At 39.5% G+C, this 17,003-nt stretch overlaps 1 protein-coding gene and 1 long non-coding RNA gene across 2 annotated transcripts in view; one reads left to right on the top strand and one right to left on the bottom strand.

Moving 5' to 3' along the window:
• Window positions 1-17,003, top strand: part of cpne7 (copine VII) — a 263,075-nt gene that overhangs the window by 82,171 nt on the left and 163,901 nt on the right. The window contains exon 3 of the mRNA XM_039763335.1: window positions 13,760-13,942. Coding sequence (XP_039619269.1) covers window positions 13,760-13,942 — 183 coding nt within the window. The remainder of the gene's footprint in view (window positions 1-13,759; window positions 13,943-17,003) is intronic.
• LOC120535459 overlaps window positions 13,253-17,003 on the bottom strand; it is a 43,107-nt gene continuing 39,356 nt past the window's right edge. The window contains exon 4 of the long non-coding RNA XR_005634901.1: window positions 13,253-13,412. This is a non-coding gene — a long non-coding RNA (uncharacterized LOC120535459). The remainder of the gene's footprint in view (window positions 13,413-17,003) is intronic.

Here is a 17,003-nt window from a genome sequence, read left to right as displayed (position 1 = left end):
TTAGAGCATAGAAAACCTGTTTACGACTTTCTAAATACATTTTTTAACATTATTAGAGAACTCTAGACATGAAATAACACCCTTTAGTTAAAAGTTTAAACTGTGCTCCATGACAAGACAGAGATGACAGTTCTTTCTCACAATTAAAAGAATGCAAACATATCTTCCTCTTCAAAGAATGCGTGTCAGGAGCAGAGAATGTCAGAGAGAGATAAAAGTAAACAAAAATCAATCGGGCTGTTGGGCTTTTAAGTAAACGAAGCACGGTGATAAAGCCGCCGCAATGAAGGGATCAATGTGAAGGTAGTCTTTTCAGCATTTTTTAGAGGAGCGTCCGTATCTTCTAAGCAAGCAGCCTCTATGCAAACAGCCCCTCTGCTCACACCCCTCCGTCAGGAGCAGAGAATGTCAGTGAGAATGAGAGAGGCAGAGAAAAGCAAACAATCAAAAATCAATACAGGCTGTTAGAGCTTTGAAATGTGCGAAGCACCACGCAGGAAGCATATCGTATATCATTGAGGAGTTTTATTTAATATGTAATACGTGCTCTGATTGGGAAGCTTCTCAGCCATCTGCCAATAGCGTCCCTTCTTTGAAATCAACTGGGCAAACAAACTGAGGAAGCGTGTTACATAAATTAAAAGATCCATTTTCCGCAAAAATCCGCAAACCAGTGAAAAATCCGTGATATATATTTAGACATGCTTACATTTAAAATCCGCGATGGAGTGAAGCCACAAAAGTCAAAGCGCGATATATAGCGAGGGATCACTGTATACTGTTTACTATAGCATGGTGTGTGTTGTAATGTGTGAGTCCCTGTCTTGTACCCCAAAACACGAAGCTGAGTCTCAGTACTTTAGCGACACCAGCTTTATTCAGCTTGAAATAGGAACAGCACGGTTATTTATTGTAGTGGGATCTGCCACTAACTATGCACAGACACAGCTGTCAGGCAGTTAGAATGTTCCTGTATTACCCATCAACGGCAGGCGCGATCTTTTTGGATTCGCTTTTACGGCGAACTGCTACAGCGCTTGGAGCCTGCGGTTGCTTTGGGATGCTCTCCCGCCTGTTGTCTCGTTGAGTGGAATCCCAAATGAGTTTAGAAACTCACTCACACCATCCATGATTCTTTTCAATGGTAAAGTGCAGGTTAATTTGTTTTATGTATTTTTACTTTATATTTTGTATTAATCATTTTTATATGAATAGTTTTGGTTTGTGGAATGAATCATCTGAGTTTCCATTATTTGTTATGGGGAAATTCACTTTGATATACAAGTACATTGGATTGCGAGCACGTTTCCGGAATGAATTATGCTCGCAAACTGAGGTTCCACTGTACTTAATATGTTTTCCTTAATTTTTCACTTAAGCTGGCACTTGAGGCAGATTGAAGACTTAAGAATGATTTAAAATATGACGTGATAGGGAAAGTGACGATGAAGGTGGCAGGGAATGAGAACGGTGCCCGTAAGCATGTACCACACGGTTGCCCTGCTGGCCGCTGCTGAGAGTTGATTCTACAATAAAATAAAATAAAAGTAAAAGGAGGAATAACCTTGGTGCTCAATCATCACCCCGAAATGGATAGTAGACATCATGCAGTATATGTGTACCAAATTTCAGGTCAATAGGTCAAATGGTTTGTGTGCTACAGGTGATTTAAAATCCTGGACAGACCAACGGACAGCCATGGTAGCATATTATATCAGAAGACTAGCCATCCCCCGCTGCTTCGCCTGTGTATTAGTGAAACAGGACAGTGAGGAGGGCCTTGCCCAGCTCTCTACTCCTGACGTCACTCTTCCCCCTCCCCTCAGCCCACAGCTGGATTAGTGTGAATATATAGCTCCTGCAAGTGAACTATGATTCTTAGCGCAATGAGAGAAGTCGCAAAATCAACCAGAATGTTCAAGCAAATTATAGAAAAAAAAACATCTAAATCCATTAAATAGTTTTCCCATTCACTAACTAAGCGGAGCTAAGGTTACGCCCCGAGGCAGACACGTGAGTGAGGAGGGCAACACCCCCCTCCCCACAGCCCGATTAGTCTCTATCAGATTTGCACTAATAAATCGGTACCGCAAGCGAACTTTGATACTTAGCGTGATGAGAAAGTCACAAAATCAATGGAATGTTCAAGCAAATTATAGAAAAAAAAACAATCTAAATCCGTTAAGTAGTTCTCTCATGAAAAATGAACAGATATACAAACGGGTCTAAAAAACTATAAGAAATTTTGTGCTTGGACCATTAAATTTTTAAAACCGTTTCTTAGCAAGCACCTATAGGCCAAAGGTAACCTACATTCCAAATTTCAAGTCCCAAGTCCTAATGGTTCAGGAGATTTCGTGATGAGTGAGTCAGTGGTATTTGGCTTTTATATAAATAGATAAAGAAAGGTGAAGATCTTGGTAATGTTGATCTGCTTTGGTCCATAAAACATTTTGACAGTGCTCTTAGAAAAAAGAAAATCAACAGTTTTGGAAATGTGTTTGGTAGAAGGAGAGCATCAGCAAGTCATGGAATTCAATGATGGGTTTAATTGGCAACAAGAAGTGGCTTCTAATGAAGAAACTGGTTGGAGCAAAATTAATTTGAAGTATCATCTTAGATGGTCATCTCTTGGCTAACTTTATATCTCATTTCTGTTTGGTTGCCATTTAAGGAAAAAAATGAAGCAATTCAAAGGACCGAATTCTTAAAAGACAAGGCAATTAAAATGAAGGGAAAAGAAGTTCATTAACAGGAAAAACTGGTAGCTAATTAAATAAAGGGTTAGAATTAAAAACCTGCAGCCACAATATCCCTCCAGAACCACAGTTGGAGACACCGGTCTATGCTGTAATTGATTAATTGTTGATCTATGTCAAGTTGGAAATGTAGGAAAGAGAAGCAAAGTCTGCATCATCTGAACCTCAGTAGGCCTAATGGTGTTTGAGAATATTTTGCCAAAAAAAAAAAAAACATGGGAACATTTTGTGGAGAAATTTAAGATTACAAAAATTGTGAGCACTATGCTATGGATGCCATTACCCTTGTTAGTTTAAAATTTGTTAACCGCAGCGTGTGTGTGTGTGTGTATATATATATATATATATATGCTGTATATGTGTTAGGAAAACATGCTCTTTATCATATGCGTGAGTAATGCTACCTAAAAGAGACAGAAGTAACAGCAGGATGCTCAAGTCTTAAGATTAACATGCTTTACAAAAAGGCATGCCAATATGGGTTCCAATATTTAATTCTGTTGGGTTTTTCATGTGTAACAACATCATGGGTGTATCAAAAATATGGTACTACCCCAAAAAAGTCCAGCAAACAATGGTCCTGTCGCCAGAAACACCTGTTGATTAAAGGCACTGTGGTGATATTGGTACAAAGATGGACTACAGTCAGTCAGCTGAAACAATGAAGTACAACAGATGGGACGCAAATAGGCATTTAAGAACTCACGATGTGTCACACCTTGTTACAACTGAGACATAGTAGCCAACAAACAAAGCAGGTTCCACTCAAGAGAAAAATGAAAAACAGTTAAATATACTGTGTGAAGAATGCTAAGGAACTCTTGGCAAATCAAGATTCAAGACCACATACTGTATTAGAGATTTTAGCCAGACATATTAAATGCTTTATTTTCAGACTCATTTATTAGAGTGGAAGTTATCTCCATCGAGCAAGATCATATAATGACCTCAATCTAATGAGAGTCGGTAGTAGTCCTTTTATTTTTTTCATATTCCCATGGAGCATTTGAACAGCAAGGGCACTTGTATCAAATCCTCCCTGATCTTCCTGAATTGATTCAGCTCACTTTGCGTATTTGCTGGAGCGTGTCCAGGGTGATGTACTTCTGCATCCCACCTTAAAAGAATGCCTATCAAGTGCTGAGATATGCAGAGTCCTCAGCTCTATTTCAGTTAGCTCCCTTGATTCTCCCTGCATGTTCTGGAGAAGAAGATAGAGCAGACTGTGACAATATATACAAAGAATATTAAAGAAAGAGTAACGTGGGCTTTCAGTTTTTATTTTAATTTCAAAAATGTATGTAATGATTCTGCTCTGCCTGTCCCAGAGAATGAACTGTAATTGTGTCTAAGGAGTTGTATGTAGAAATGTCATCATCCTGGGTGAAGTAAAGAATCAGTTAAAGTAGAAGTGAAGCATCATTTTTTAAAATTCGATATCTCACATGGAGATGGATTGTTAAATATTATGAATTTTGTTTCCTCTTTCTTTTACTTTGGTAGACTTTTAATATAGTAGGTTCTGTCTGGTGTAAAAGCTTTGTGACTGTGTGAGCCGAAACATTTGTCAGATTAACAATCAGAACGCTAGGGCTGGTGGAGGAGCATGTGTTACATACAATTCAGTACATGTGTATGCAGTGTATATGTACTGTATGTGTGTATATATACACACTATACACCATTATATAAATAGCATATATATATCTATGTAAACCATATTGCTTCCACTTTAAGACAACTGTAAATTTAAGGAGCACCTCCTTTAAAAAAACAACTTTGAAGCAACCCAGGACTGGCATATAAAAGAATTACCAGTAAATACCCCAGATAAGTAAGGCCATTTTTAATTCCCATCATGGAATCAATTTCAGTTGACAAATGCATACTGAATTGTTTTCTCTTTCATAAGCTTGCATGTGCCAATTTGCTTTCCCCTTTACAAGCCGGTGTGAGCTTATTTCCTGTACTTGTTTAGCTGTGGAAGGTCTTATTAAGTTTGTAAATGAAACACTTCAAATTTAAGTTTGTACACAAATGAAAAAATTATGTCTTAAAATGAATGCAATAAGGCACATATAGATAGTTGGTTCCATGTAATAGCTCTTCCATTTGTACCCAGAACAACATACTGGAGGCAAAAAGGTGCAAGAGTGGTGCCTTAATTTCAAACTAAATTACAGGAAGAGATAAACAAAGAAGATCAGGTCAGATGAGGTCTGGTTGGGGAGCATACACCACAATTAAACATCTTGGGATCTTGGTTGGCAACCACCCAGGCAAACATGCAGTCCAGTCCCACCCTACGGAAATTACCATCTATCTGTAGCAGCCAGGTGTTACATGCACATCCCCTTGGCCTGGTCCAGCCACTTGGGTCCTCAACAATGAGGATACTGCAAGCCGCATCACCCTTGGGGAATTGCACCACAAGGCCATAATGCCGTAACTAGCACTCCCTCATAATGCAGATAATGTGCCTCATTTGGGACTCTTTGAGCAACCTCTCTGTTGACACAAACTCAAACCAGCGGTACCCAAGGATTCTCCGCAGAGACACAGTACCAAAGGATTCTCAGGTCATCGGTCTCACAACCATATAGCAAAAAGAGGAGCACTCAAAGTAAAAAAATAAACAAGGAGAAATCAACAAAGTCTATTGCTACTCTGAGACTATCTTAAGTTTGATTTGACTCATGTGTCAGATGGGGTGACTGGCTCACTTGCCCACCACTATCCCACACAAAGCACTCACTCTACTTTTTTACTGCTCATTTTTTTCTCTAGATTCTTGCCTCTCTATCTTCCTTCTTCTGTCAGCTGTGTGTTTGCTCCATTCCTGCTGTGAGATGGCTTTAAATTCCATCTGAAGGTCTCTTCCAGCCAAGTCTTGGCATCTCTTGAATAGTTGTGGGCATAGGTATATCATTCAGGACAAGGGTAATTTCAGGCTTAAACCCCCACCAAAATATAATTTTTGACATTCCCAAGTGATTGATAATAGGTAAAATTGTGATTAATGTACTTTCTCATTCCCCCCAGAAATTAATATGTAGCTATACCCTTGGATGTGACCTTCCATTTGTTCCAGAAGCTCCCTGTAACAACACCTACCTCTGAGCTTTCAATTGTTCTTAGAGGGCTAGATTTCGAGTAGTTAGCTAGTTCTAGTAGTTTCTAATAGTTAGTTCTAGTAGCTAGTAGTTACCTGCCTGCATGACTTGAAGAACAACAACATTTATTTATATAGCACATTTTCATAAAAATAATGTAGCTCAAAGTGCTTTACATGATGAAGAAAGAGAAAAAAAGACAAAGAATTAATATAAGAGAACACTAATTAACATAGAATAAAAGTAAGGTCCGATGGCCAGGGAGGACAGGAAAAACAAAAAAAACTCCAGACGGCTGAAGAAGAAATAAAATCTGCAGGGGTTCCAGGCCATGAGACCACCCAGCTACCTCTAGGCATTCTACCTAACATAAATTACCTCAATTAGTCCTCATTGTATTCAAGGTTCTCATGGAAGGACTTGATGATGATGGTCACGTGGACTTCTGGCCTTTAATCCATCAATGAAGAGACATCATGGTGCTTTGATTAGGTGGTGGTGGTGGCACAGATTGCCACCACAGAAAACCGGAAAAAGAACAGAATAGGGAGTAGGGGTTAGTACGGATTTTGGAGCCACCATGAATAGTAATGATAATGAATTGAATATACAGAGCATCAGGATTAAATTAAAATGAAGTTATGAGAAAGCTATGTTAAAGTAATGTGTTTTTAGTAGTTTTTTAAAGTGTTCCACAGCATTCCAGATTTTAGGTGCATAACAGCAGAATGTCGCCTCACTACTTCTTTTAAGTTTAGCTCTTGGAATTCTAAGCAGACACTCATTTGAAGATCTAAGGTTACAATTTGGAATGTAAGGTGTCAGACATTCCGAAATATAAGATGGAGTGAGATTATTTAAGGCTTTGTAAACCATACGCAGTATTTTAAAATCAATTCTGAATGACACAGGTAACCAATGTAGTGACATCAAGACTGGAGAAATGTGTTCGGATTTTTTTTTCCTATCTTCAATCTGCACTAGTTTTAATCGATTTATGTCTTGTTATTTAGTCCTGAGAGAAGTGTGTTACATTAATCTAGGCGTGAACTAATTTCTCAGCATCTTTCAATGATATAAGAGGTCTAACTTTTGCTATATTTCTTAAGTGAAAAAATGCTGTCCTAGTGATCTGATTAATATGCGATTTAAAATTCAGGTCACAGTCAACAGCTATCCCTAAATTCTTTACCTCCTTCTTGACTTTTAATTGTAATGCATCAAATTTATTTCTAATAACCTCATTATATCCATTATTGCCAATCACTAAAATTTCAGTTTTCTCTTTGTTTAGTTTGAGAAAATTACTACTCATCCATTCAAAAACACAAGTAAGACAATGTGTCAGTGAATCAACAGAGTCAGGGTCATCAGGTGCTATTGATAAGTACAGTTGCATGTCATCAGCATAGCTGTGGTAGCTCACGTTATGCCCCAAGATAATCTGACCTAACTGAAGCATGTAAATCGAAAAGAGCAGCAGACCCAGGATAGAGTCCTGTGGAACACCATATAGAATATCATGTGTCTTTGAAGTATAATTACCACAACTAACAAAGAATTTTCTACCTGCCAGGTAGGATTCAAACCAATTTAAGACATTTTGGTCCATACATTATTTTTTGGCATCATATGCAAACTTAAGGTGTTACCACTACTGCCATCCCTTCCTTTGCATCGTTCTCGCTCTTTGTCTTTTAAAGACAGTCCTATCCAATGCTATATCACTTACCCCCTAAAGGTCTTGAAAAACATTGCATACTTCTACCCAGGCCACTTCTTTCTTAGATCCTTAGGATTGTATTGATGTCCCTGTTTATTGTCACTGCAGGACATACAGAGCATACGGCTTCACTGGCATGTGCAGGATCTTTCCTAAAGCAAGTGTGTTTCTCTCCTTCAACATCTTGACAGCTGGTTAGCCCATCAAAAGATAGAGCTGAATCTGCTGGATTTAGGGTGTTACAGTATTTTGAGGTGACAGAACAACCAGGTTAGGGCTCTCTGCCTAGTCCCGACCTTTGCACATTATTTCCTTAATCCAAGTAATTGCAAAGGACTGAATCCACAACATAATTGCCAGAAGATCCATTTCCTGAAAGCGATAATAAAGTCTCAGTTTTTATAAGAGCGTCCCCTATTCACTGAAAAAAAGACTTGTCATTAAATGGGCATCTTGGTCCTGGCTTCCCTAGCTAAGAACCTAGGGTTTTCAGAAGATTGGAGACAGAAAAGTATAATCCGTAATCCAGTAGCATCTCAAAAATTGTAAAGAGTCTTGTTACTTCTGGAAGTCAGTCTTCATGTATCTTTTCATACTGATAAATCATGTTTTGGTAAATGCTGAAAAGCTACTAAGAAATAAATCATCATTGATTTAACAGCCATTTTCCAGGCTTACCCAGGTTAATCAGTTTGCTCCCACTTCACTCTCCGCTTCACTCTCCTTGGTCCTAGCCATCCCAATGGGGTAGGACCCATTCTTTTCTTTTCTTTTATCATCTTCATTTAAACATCTAATATTAAACTGAAAGGCATTATATAATCAATGTGATGAATGTAAGCCACAGTGGCACATCAGTTAATGCTGCTGCTACATACAGTAGCTCCAGAAGAATCACCATACTGTATGTGCCTGTGTGTCCAATCTTTGTGTCTGCATAGTAACTCTAGTTTTTCTTCCACTTCTTAAAGATGTGTGTGTGGAGAATTCTGAGCTGATTCACCCTGGTGGAGTGTAAGCGTGTCCTGTGACTGATTTGTCCAAGTTATACTTCTGCTTTGCACCTAGTTCTGCAGGGATAGGCAATAAAAATGAAATAAGTGTGATTAGGAAAAAGTAACCTTAACACTTGCATTTATGTTATTACAACTAGTGGTAGATTCTATCAAAGGATGCATGGTTATTAAATGGGAATACTTTTTTTATATTCATAAAATACAATCTAAGATGTTAACTACCATACTCCCAATTGTTAATAGCAGCTCCTCATATTGAGATGTGTTTAATTGACACAGCACCAATTAAACACTAGAAAGAATTTTCAAATTTTATTGATTTAATGGTCCACAGATGCAACAATGAAAGCCCTGATGATCATGATCAGCACCTCCCCAAAAAGAATCAACTACTTGAATTTTCTGAATTGACTTTTAATGTCTTTGATTTACATCCATAAGATAAGATCTTCCTCTTTAGATTCAACCAAATTGCTGTGTCAGTTTTGTTTGTGTGTGTGTTTTTTTTTTATGGGCTGGGTTGAGGCCCATCTGGTCACTCTTTTCTAAACGCCCACATGCTTGTGCTACTGCATCTACTTCTCTTGTTTGTTTTCATGTCACTGTCATTAGGGAGCACTCTGTCTGCTAGCTTATTCTTCAGGGATTGTATCCTGTCAGGGTAGTGATCCATGGAGGATCGGTTCAGACTTCCAGCTGTCCACAGTGGGTAAGTGTGCAGCACACCATGAGATGAAGAACATCCTCTCCAATTTCATCTGAGAGATAAGCAGTATTTGGAGGTTTATGAACTGAATCTCATCATTTAGGCCTAGCTTGGGGCTCTTGTCATGTGTCTATTAGCCCTTTCAACAATCTGTGAAGAGAAAGTAAAGAACTAGGACACTAGGGGACCTGAAGCAGGGATTGAAAGGCAGCTGCTCTGATTATGATGATTTCAGCTTAAAACCAATGCACATGTTATCTTCTCTTATTATTTATTAATGGAACAATATCTGAATATTGACCCCATTTTAGTCTACTGAGAGCACTGAAATATACATCTTTAGTATCCGGTTATCTACAGTGTCTTTTATACTTAATATCGGTTTCACTTCATTCAGGAATTGTAGCTGTAATAATACCAATGTAAGCCACAAACTCTTTACAAAAGCTTGACATCCATCCTTTTTCTGTGTCTATTTTTAGTGACCTTACAGACTTTTTGTGATGCTGTTCTCTGATGAAGATGCTAAATAAAAAGAATTTTTTTTAGTAAAATTACCCTAAAAAGACTTATATGCTTATATGGTGGTCTTTTGATAAGACTAGATATAATTTCTTTTTTTTTTGCATTTCTCTAGATTCTTAATAAATTTCACTCAATCCATTAATTAAAATTTCAACACTTAATGGTGTACTAGAAGGCTTGTCAAATCAAAATCACAAAAGGTATAAATGAAAGAAGTTGTCCTGCAGGACTAATTTTGAAATCGGGATTAACTATGCAATGCCTTCCTTCTTTAGATTGATAATGAATGTTATCCATCATCCCACCTACTCCAGCATTACGGATGTAGGGAGACTAACATGCAAAGAATAAACTCCATATAGCAAGCAGAAAGATTTCTGTACACTACAATAAACTTGCAATTTGATATTCAAAACAACATTGAAAATTGCCTGTTTGGGCCACAAAGAATGAGTCTGCTCCTGATGTAACTGAGTATGCCAAGGCGATAAAAGCTGAACCTAAACTAGGGAACAGGCTATACATGTTTGTGTTGCATGAGGGTGAAATTGACTGGCACCTGCCCCTTCCTTGTATTTTTTCTGCCTTGCACTCAATGCTACCCGGGTGGACTCTGACCTCCCACAATCCTGAATTAGATTAAGTGACTGTGAAAATGCTTTGCTATGTGATATAAAGAAGTACAGCAAAAGAAAATTTCACTGCTGGATGACTTCTTCATAATGATTGACAGTCCTGGGCTGCACTGCATGGCAAGTGGCAAGTAAATCTCTGTTCATCATCTGGTTATGTCTTTCAAAATCATACTTTAGCTCTTAAGTCAAGTCATGTCAAGTTTATTATCAGGTGTACATGGTATAGTGAAATTCTTACTTGCATGTCTCCACAGAACTGAGGCTAAGGATCTGCGCTGGTATCCCGAAGGTTGCCGGTTCAAATTCCCATCACTGCCAAAAGAGATCCTGCTCTGCTGGGCCCATGAGCAAGGTCCTTAACCTTCAATTGCTCCAGGGGCGCTGTACAATGGCTGACCCTGCCCTCTGACCCCAAGGGGTATGCGAAAAACCAAGTAATTTCCTTCGGGATTAAAAAAGTATAATAAAATAAAATAAATAAATAAGTAAATAAAAAATCTCTTTATATATAAGACGCTACCGTGGTTATCCATGTGTCTGTCCAGGATTTTAACTCACCTATAGCTTGCAAACCGCTTGACCTATTGACCTGAAATTTGGTACACATATACTACATGATGACTACTATCCGCTTTTGGGTGATGATTGACCTCCAAGGTCATTCCTCTTTTTATCTTAATTTTATTTTATTGTAGAATTAACTCTCGGCAGCAGCCAGCAGGGTGGCTGTGCAGCGCATGTGTACGGGCACCGTTCTCATCCCTACCACCTTCGCTGTCACTTCCCCTACCTCTTCATATCTTAAATCATTCTTGAGGCAGATTGAAGACTTAAGTGGCAGGTTAAGTAACAAATTAAAGAAAACGTACTAAGTAATTGCAACCTAAACACAGACTTAACCAGTTTTAATGCAAAAAGATGCAGATGAAAAGAAGAGAAGAAGCGGGCCGCTAGGGTGGAGAAAAGAAGAGCTGGTCAGGAAGCAGCAAGCGCATCAACCTCTGAGCAAACAAATGCTAAACGTACAGAGAAAGAGTATGAAAACTATGAATGCTCAAGTCAAGTGTATTCACTGCATGTTATTGTGCAGTGCGCACAGTTTATATATATATAAACTGCTCAAAAAAATTAAAGGAACACTTTGAAAACACATCAGATCTCAATGGGAAAAAGAAATCCTCCTGGATATCTATACTGATATAGACTGGGTAATGTGTTAGGAACGAAAGGATGCCACATCGTTTGATGGAAATGAAAATGATCAACCTACAGAGCCCTGAATTCAAAGACGCCCCAAAAATCAGAGTGAAAAAATTATGTGGCAGACTAGTCCATTTTGCCAAAAGTTAATTGCAGCAACTCAAAATTGTACGCAGCACTTTGTATGGCCCCTGTGTTCTTGTATACATGCCTGACAACATCGGTGCATGCTTCTAATGAGATGACAGATGGTGTTGTGGGGGATCTCCTCCCAGATCTGGACCAGGGCATCACTGAGCTCCTGGAAAGTCTGAGGTGCAACCTGGTGGCATTGGATGGACCAAAACATAATGTCCCAGAGGTGTTCTATTGGATTTAGGTCAGGAAAGTGTGGTGGCCAGTCAATGGTATCAATTCCTTCATCCTCCAGGAACTGCCTGCATACTCTCACCACATGAGGCCAGGAATTGTCATGCACCAGGAGCCACTGTACCAGCATAGGGTCTGACAATGGGTCCAAGGATTTCATCCTGATACCTAATGGCAGCCAAGGTGCCTTTGTCAAGCCTGTAGCGGTCTGTGTGACCCTCCATGGATATGCCTCCCCAGACAATCATTAACCCACCACCAAACTGCTCATGCTGAATGATGTTACAGGTAGCATAATGTTCTCCATGGCTTCTCCAGACCCTTTCACTTCTGTCACGTGCTCAGGGTGAACCTGCTCTCATCTGTAAAAAGCACGGGGCACCAGTGGTGCATCTGCCAATTCTGGTATTCTATGGTGAATGCCAATTGAGCTGCATGCTGCTGGGCAGTGAGCTCAGGGCCCATTAGAGGAAATGGGGCCCTTGGGTCACCCTCATGAAGTCTTTCTGGTTGTTTGGTCAGAGACATTCACACCAGTGGCCTGCTGGAGGTCATTTTGTAGGACTCTGGCAGTGCTCATCCTGTTCCTCCTTGCCCAAAGGAGCAGATACTGGTCCTGCTGATGGGTTATGGACCTTCTATGGCCCTCTCCAGCTCTCCTAGAGTAACTGCTTGTCTCCTAGAATCTCCTCCATGCCCTTGAGACTGTGCAGGGAGACACAGCAAACCTTCTGGCAATGACACATATTGATGTGCCATCCTGGAGAAGTTGGACTACCTGTGCAACCTCTGTAGGGTCCAGGTATCGCCTCATGCTACCAGTAGTGACACTGACTGTAGCCAAATGCAAAACTAGTGAAGAAACAGTCAGAAAAGATGAGGAGGGAAAAATGTCAGTGGCCTCCACCTGTTAAACCATTCCTGTTTTGGGGGTCATCTCATTGTTGCCCCTCTAGTGCATCTGTTGTTAATTTCATTAACACCACAGCAGCTGAAACTGATTAACAACCCCCTCTGCTACTTAACTGACCAGATTAATATCCCATAAGTTTCATTGACTTTACAGGTATATACAGGTATATACAGGTATAAAGTATATATACAGTGTGGAAAAAACAGAGAGAACAATAAAGGTTATGGGGTTCCACCCCATATATTCTCACCAGTAATCAAATTAAAAATAGGAAAACAAGAAGTCAGAACAGAGTGAGCCAAAAACAATGACTGATTTGGAGAGTGGAGTGCTGGGGTTTTATAGGTGGAAGATAGGAAGGGGCGGGATCTCAAACAGAAATGTGGTCTGCAGGAAGGTGTGTTGTAGCAGCAGAAGTGGGCGTAGTCTTAGCTGGGCTTTTCTTATGGTGGTCTGCGGAAAAGAGAGAAAGGGCATTAGTACTGTTCATCAGCCCTTGACCCAGCATCTTACCCAAGTTAAACCGTTAGACTGCCTACCATGTGCGCGTGTGTGACAACAGTTATATACAATATATATGTATTTGTTTATACACTGTTATATTATAATATTTGTTCATATGATTGTCTGCTCAGCAATTTTATGACCTCTGCATAATAACAATCCCAGAATCTATGCAAGTGCCATTAGACCTGCACTGTTTGCCAGAAGGAAGGAGTGAGAAAATGATGGTAAAGGATGGTTAGTGTTAATTGAGAAATTGGCTAACATATTCTAATATTGTTTTTGTCTGGCTGCAGATTGACAGGACTGAAGTCATCAAAAGTAACCTGCACCCTGTGTTCTCCAAAGTCTTTACACTGGATTATTACTTTGAAGAAGTGCAAAAACTTCGCTTTGAGGTGTATGACATTCATGGGCACTGCAGCATTGGCACTCGTGACGATGACTTCCTGGGAGGGATGGAGTGCACCCTGGGCCAGGTGAGTTATTATAACTGAATGTTAAAGTTACTTGATTTTGTTTTAAATTTCATGTATGCTTTGTGGTGCTGTACCACTGCCCCAGGTTTGACTTTATATAACTTAAATTTTTACATCATAGTGAAATGAGAGGGAAATGATACACTATAACTGTTTTTTAGCAAATCCATACACCCATTAGCTGAACCAGCTTGGTCCAATAAAGAGCTGAGGAGAAACAGTGCTGGACAGGGTGGCATTGAGACCCACCCTGTCGCCACCCTGGATCAGTTTAGAGTGACAAATCAACCCACAAAACAAGCCTTAAGGATGTGGAAATGTAGGAAATCCACATTCACACAGGGAGAATATACTAAAAGCTACACACATGTCTCTACATTTAACTGTTGTACAATCGAGATGCAGTCTATTCAAGAATGATGTCTAAAATTTGTTCCAGAACGGATTATATTTTCTTTTTTTAACACATTTTTATTCAAGAGAATAAGTATTATGCAGAAAAAAGCAGGATGAATGAAATTACAAGATAATAAAGTAAAACACCCATCCCACCAGAACACCACATTCCTATGAGGGAAAATAATAAACATAAAGAAAGTGACTAAAATTGAGACGGTGTGACTAATCACATTGGACAGTGGTCCACAGCCAAATTTAAAAAGAAATGCAGCAAGAATACGTTTTCATCATCACAAGCCACCACATGGCCCATCACCTATGATCTAAGTGACCAAAATCCATTCCCTGAGGTGATCTTTAATGCCTATATTTCAAGAAGAATTATGCTAAAGAAAGATTTCCAAGAGTCCACAGACAGAATAGGTGTATTTCCATCGAGAGGCCAGTGAAAGTTTGGCAGTGATGGTACCCAGAGAATTGCTGCTGAATTGGGCTGAGAGGTAGTTTGGAATGTCCAGGAGAAAAAACACAATATGAGGTGAGGTAACATTTTTCCTCCTGTGACTAAAACCACAAATTAATTAATTGACCAGCGATTGAATAAATGAATGAATGAAAGAATTAACCAGTGCCATGAGTGGATTTACTAAAGTGACAGTACAGTAATCCCTCCTTGATTGAGGGGGTTGCGTTCCAGACCAAAGCGAATAGGTGAAAATCCGCGAAGTAGAAACCATATGTTTGTATGGTTATTTTTATATATTTTAAGCCCTTATAAACTCTCACACACTGTTAACATTATTAGAGCCCTCTAGACATGAAATAACACCCTTTAGTCAAAAGTTTAAACTGTGCTCCATGACAAGACAGAGATGACAGTTCTTTCTCACAATTAAAAGAATGCAAACATATCTTCTCTTCAAAGAATGCGTGTCAGGAGCAGAGAATGTCAGAGAGAGAGAGCAGCGCGAGTGAAAAGCAAACAATCAAAAAATCAATACGTGCTTTTGGTCTTTTAAGTATGCCGAAGCACCGCGATAAAGTGGCATTTTTTAGAGGAGCGTCCGTATCTTCTAGGCAAACAGCCTCTGTGCAAACAGCCCCTCTGCTCACACCCCCTCTGTCAGGCGCAGAGAGAGTGAGAGAGACATAGAAAAGCAAACAATCAAGCACCGCGTGGGAAGCATATCGTATATCGATGAGGAGTTTTAGTTAATACGTAATACATGCTCTGATTGGGTAGCTTCTAAGCCATCCGCCAATAACGTCCCTTGTATGAAATCAACTGGGCAAACAAACTGAGGAAGCATGTAGCATAAATTAAAAGACCCATTGTCCGCAGAAATCCATGAACCAGCGAAAAATCCGTGATATATATTTAGATATGCTTACATTTAAAATCCGCGATGGAGTGAAGCCGCGAAAGTTGAAGCGCGATATAGCGAGGGATCACTGTATTCTATAGTTGAGTTGAGATTGATTGATTTAATCAAAGGGGGTGTCTCCTTGGAGTTTCCAATTTATCCCTACACTAATATTCATGGACATAAATGGGGATGAGGACTCACCTTAGGAATAGCGAGCACCATGAGATGAGGAGCGAGATGTGTAATGGGTAGCGGTACATTAACTGCACTGAAAACAATGTAAACTGAGAAGTGCGTAGAAGCCAACTTCAAGCACTGGAATTAATAAATTTGTTAGTTAGCAATGGTTATACATTGGTTAGTGATGCTTATTCTTAATTGCATAGTCCTGGGTTCTGTATCGGCTTTCCCCTGTTTTTCCTTCACATCCCAAAGATGCAAGTTGGATTACAGTAAATGACCACTCCAAACGGGCCTCAGATGAGTGAATGTGCATGTGTGTGAGAGTGCCCTGCAACGAACAGGTGTTCTGCCCATGGTAATTCCTGCCTTGTTCCCAACCCTGCTTAGATAGATTTTAGCTATTGGAATCCTGTACTGGATTAAGAAGTTACTTTAAAAGACGGATGGATCAATAAAAAATGAACAGTAAATTGTCCTGTGCAAGAATTTCCCTTTGATTGAATTGACATGCTGCATTTTACACCCTTTGTGACTTGCTAGTCCCTTGGAGCGAGAATGAAGACAGTCATGTCTAATGATAATCTTAAATGGTAACAAAACATATGTTAGAAAGAGGAAGACACCCCAAAACAGTAAATACAAACCAGGGTAACAAATCAAAAATGCTTGTGAACTCTACTCCAAGTACAGATTTCTTTCTCATTCTTTATATCAACCCACACAACATTTGGCTATGTGGGGTCTAGCAGAAGGCCTCTACCTTAACATTATCTACAATGATGCACTTACACATTATCATTTCAATTACAGCTGGAGCCAAAGTATTTACGGATCTTTCCTAGAAAAGCTGAGGGTGTTTAAGAACATGAAGCACATCTGTTATTCTCTGTGATTTGTGTTCGCCAGATTTTGCTTGCTGTGTAATAAGCACAGTCCCTTGACTACTGCAACCCAGCAGGGGCTCGCTTTTCCACAGCATTTTCCTAATAGCAATAACTGCAGCAATTACCTTTTTTTTTAAAGGTAGGGCAATAGCAAACAGACTTATTTGTTTAATCCATCTTGCTCTTGCATTTCCCTTGCTTGCTAATGTGGATGTGTCTATAGGGATT

Source organism: Polypterus senegalus, chromosome 9 (assembly GCF_016835505.1).
Source record: "Polypterus senegalus isolate Bchr_013 chromosome 9, ASM1683550v1, whole genome shotgun sequence".
In the NCBI taxonomy this organism is placed as follows: Eukaryota; Metazoa; Chordata; class Cladistia; order Polypteriformes; family Polypteridae; genus Polypterus; species Polypterus senegalus.
This window is presented reverse-complemented; position numbering and strand designations above follow the sequence as displayed.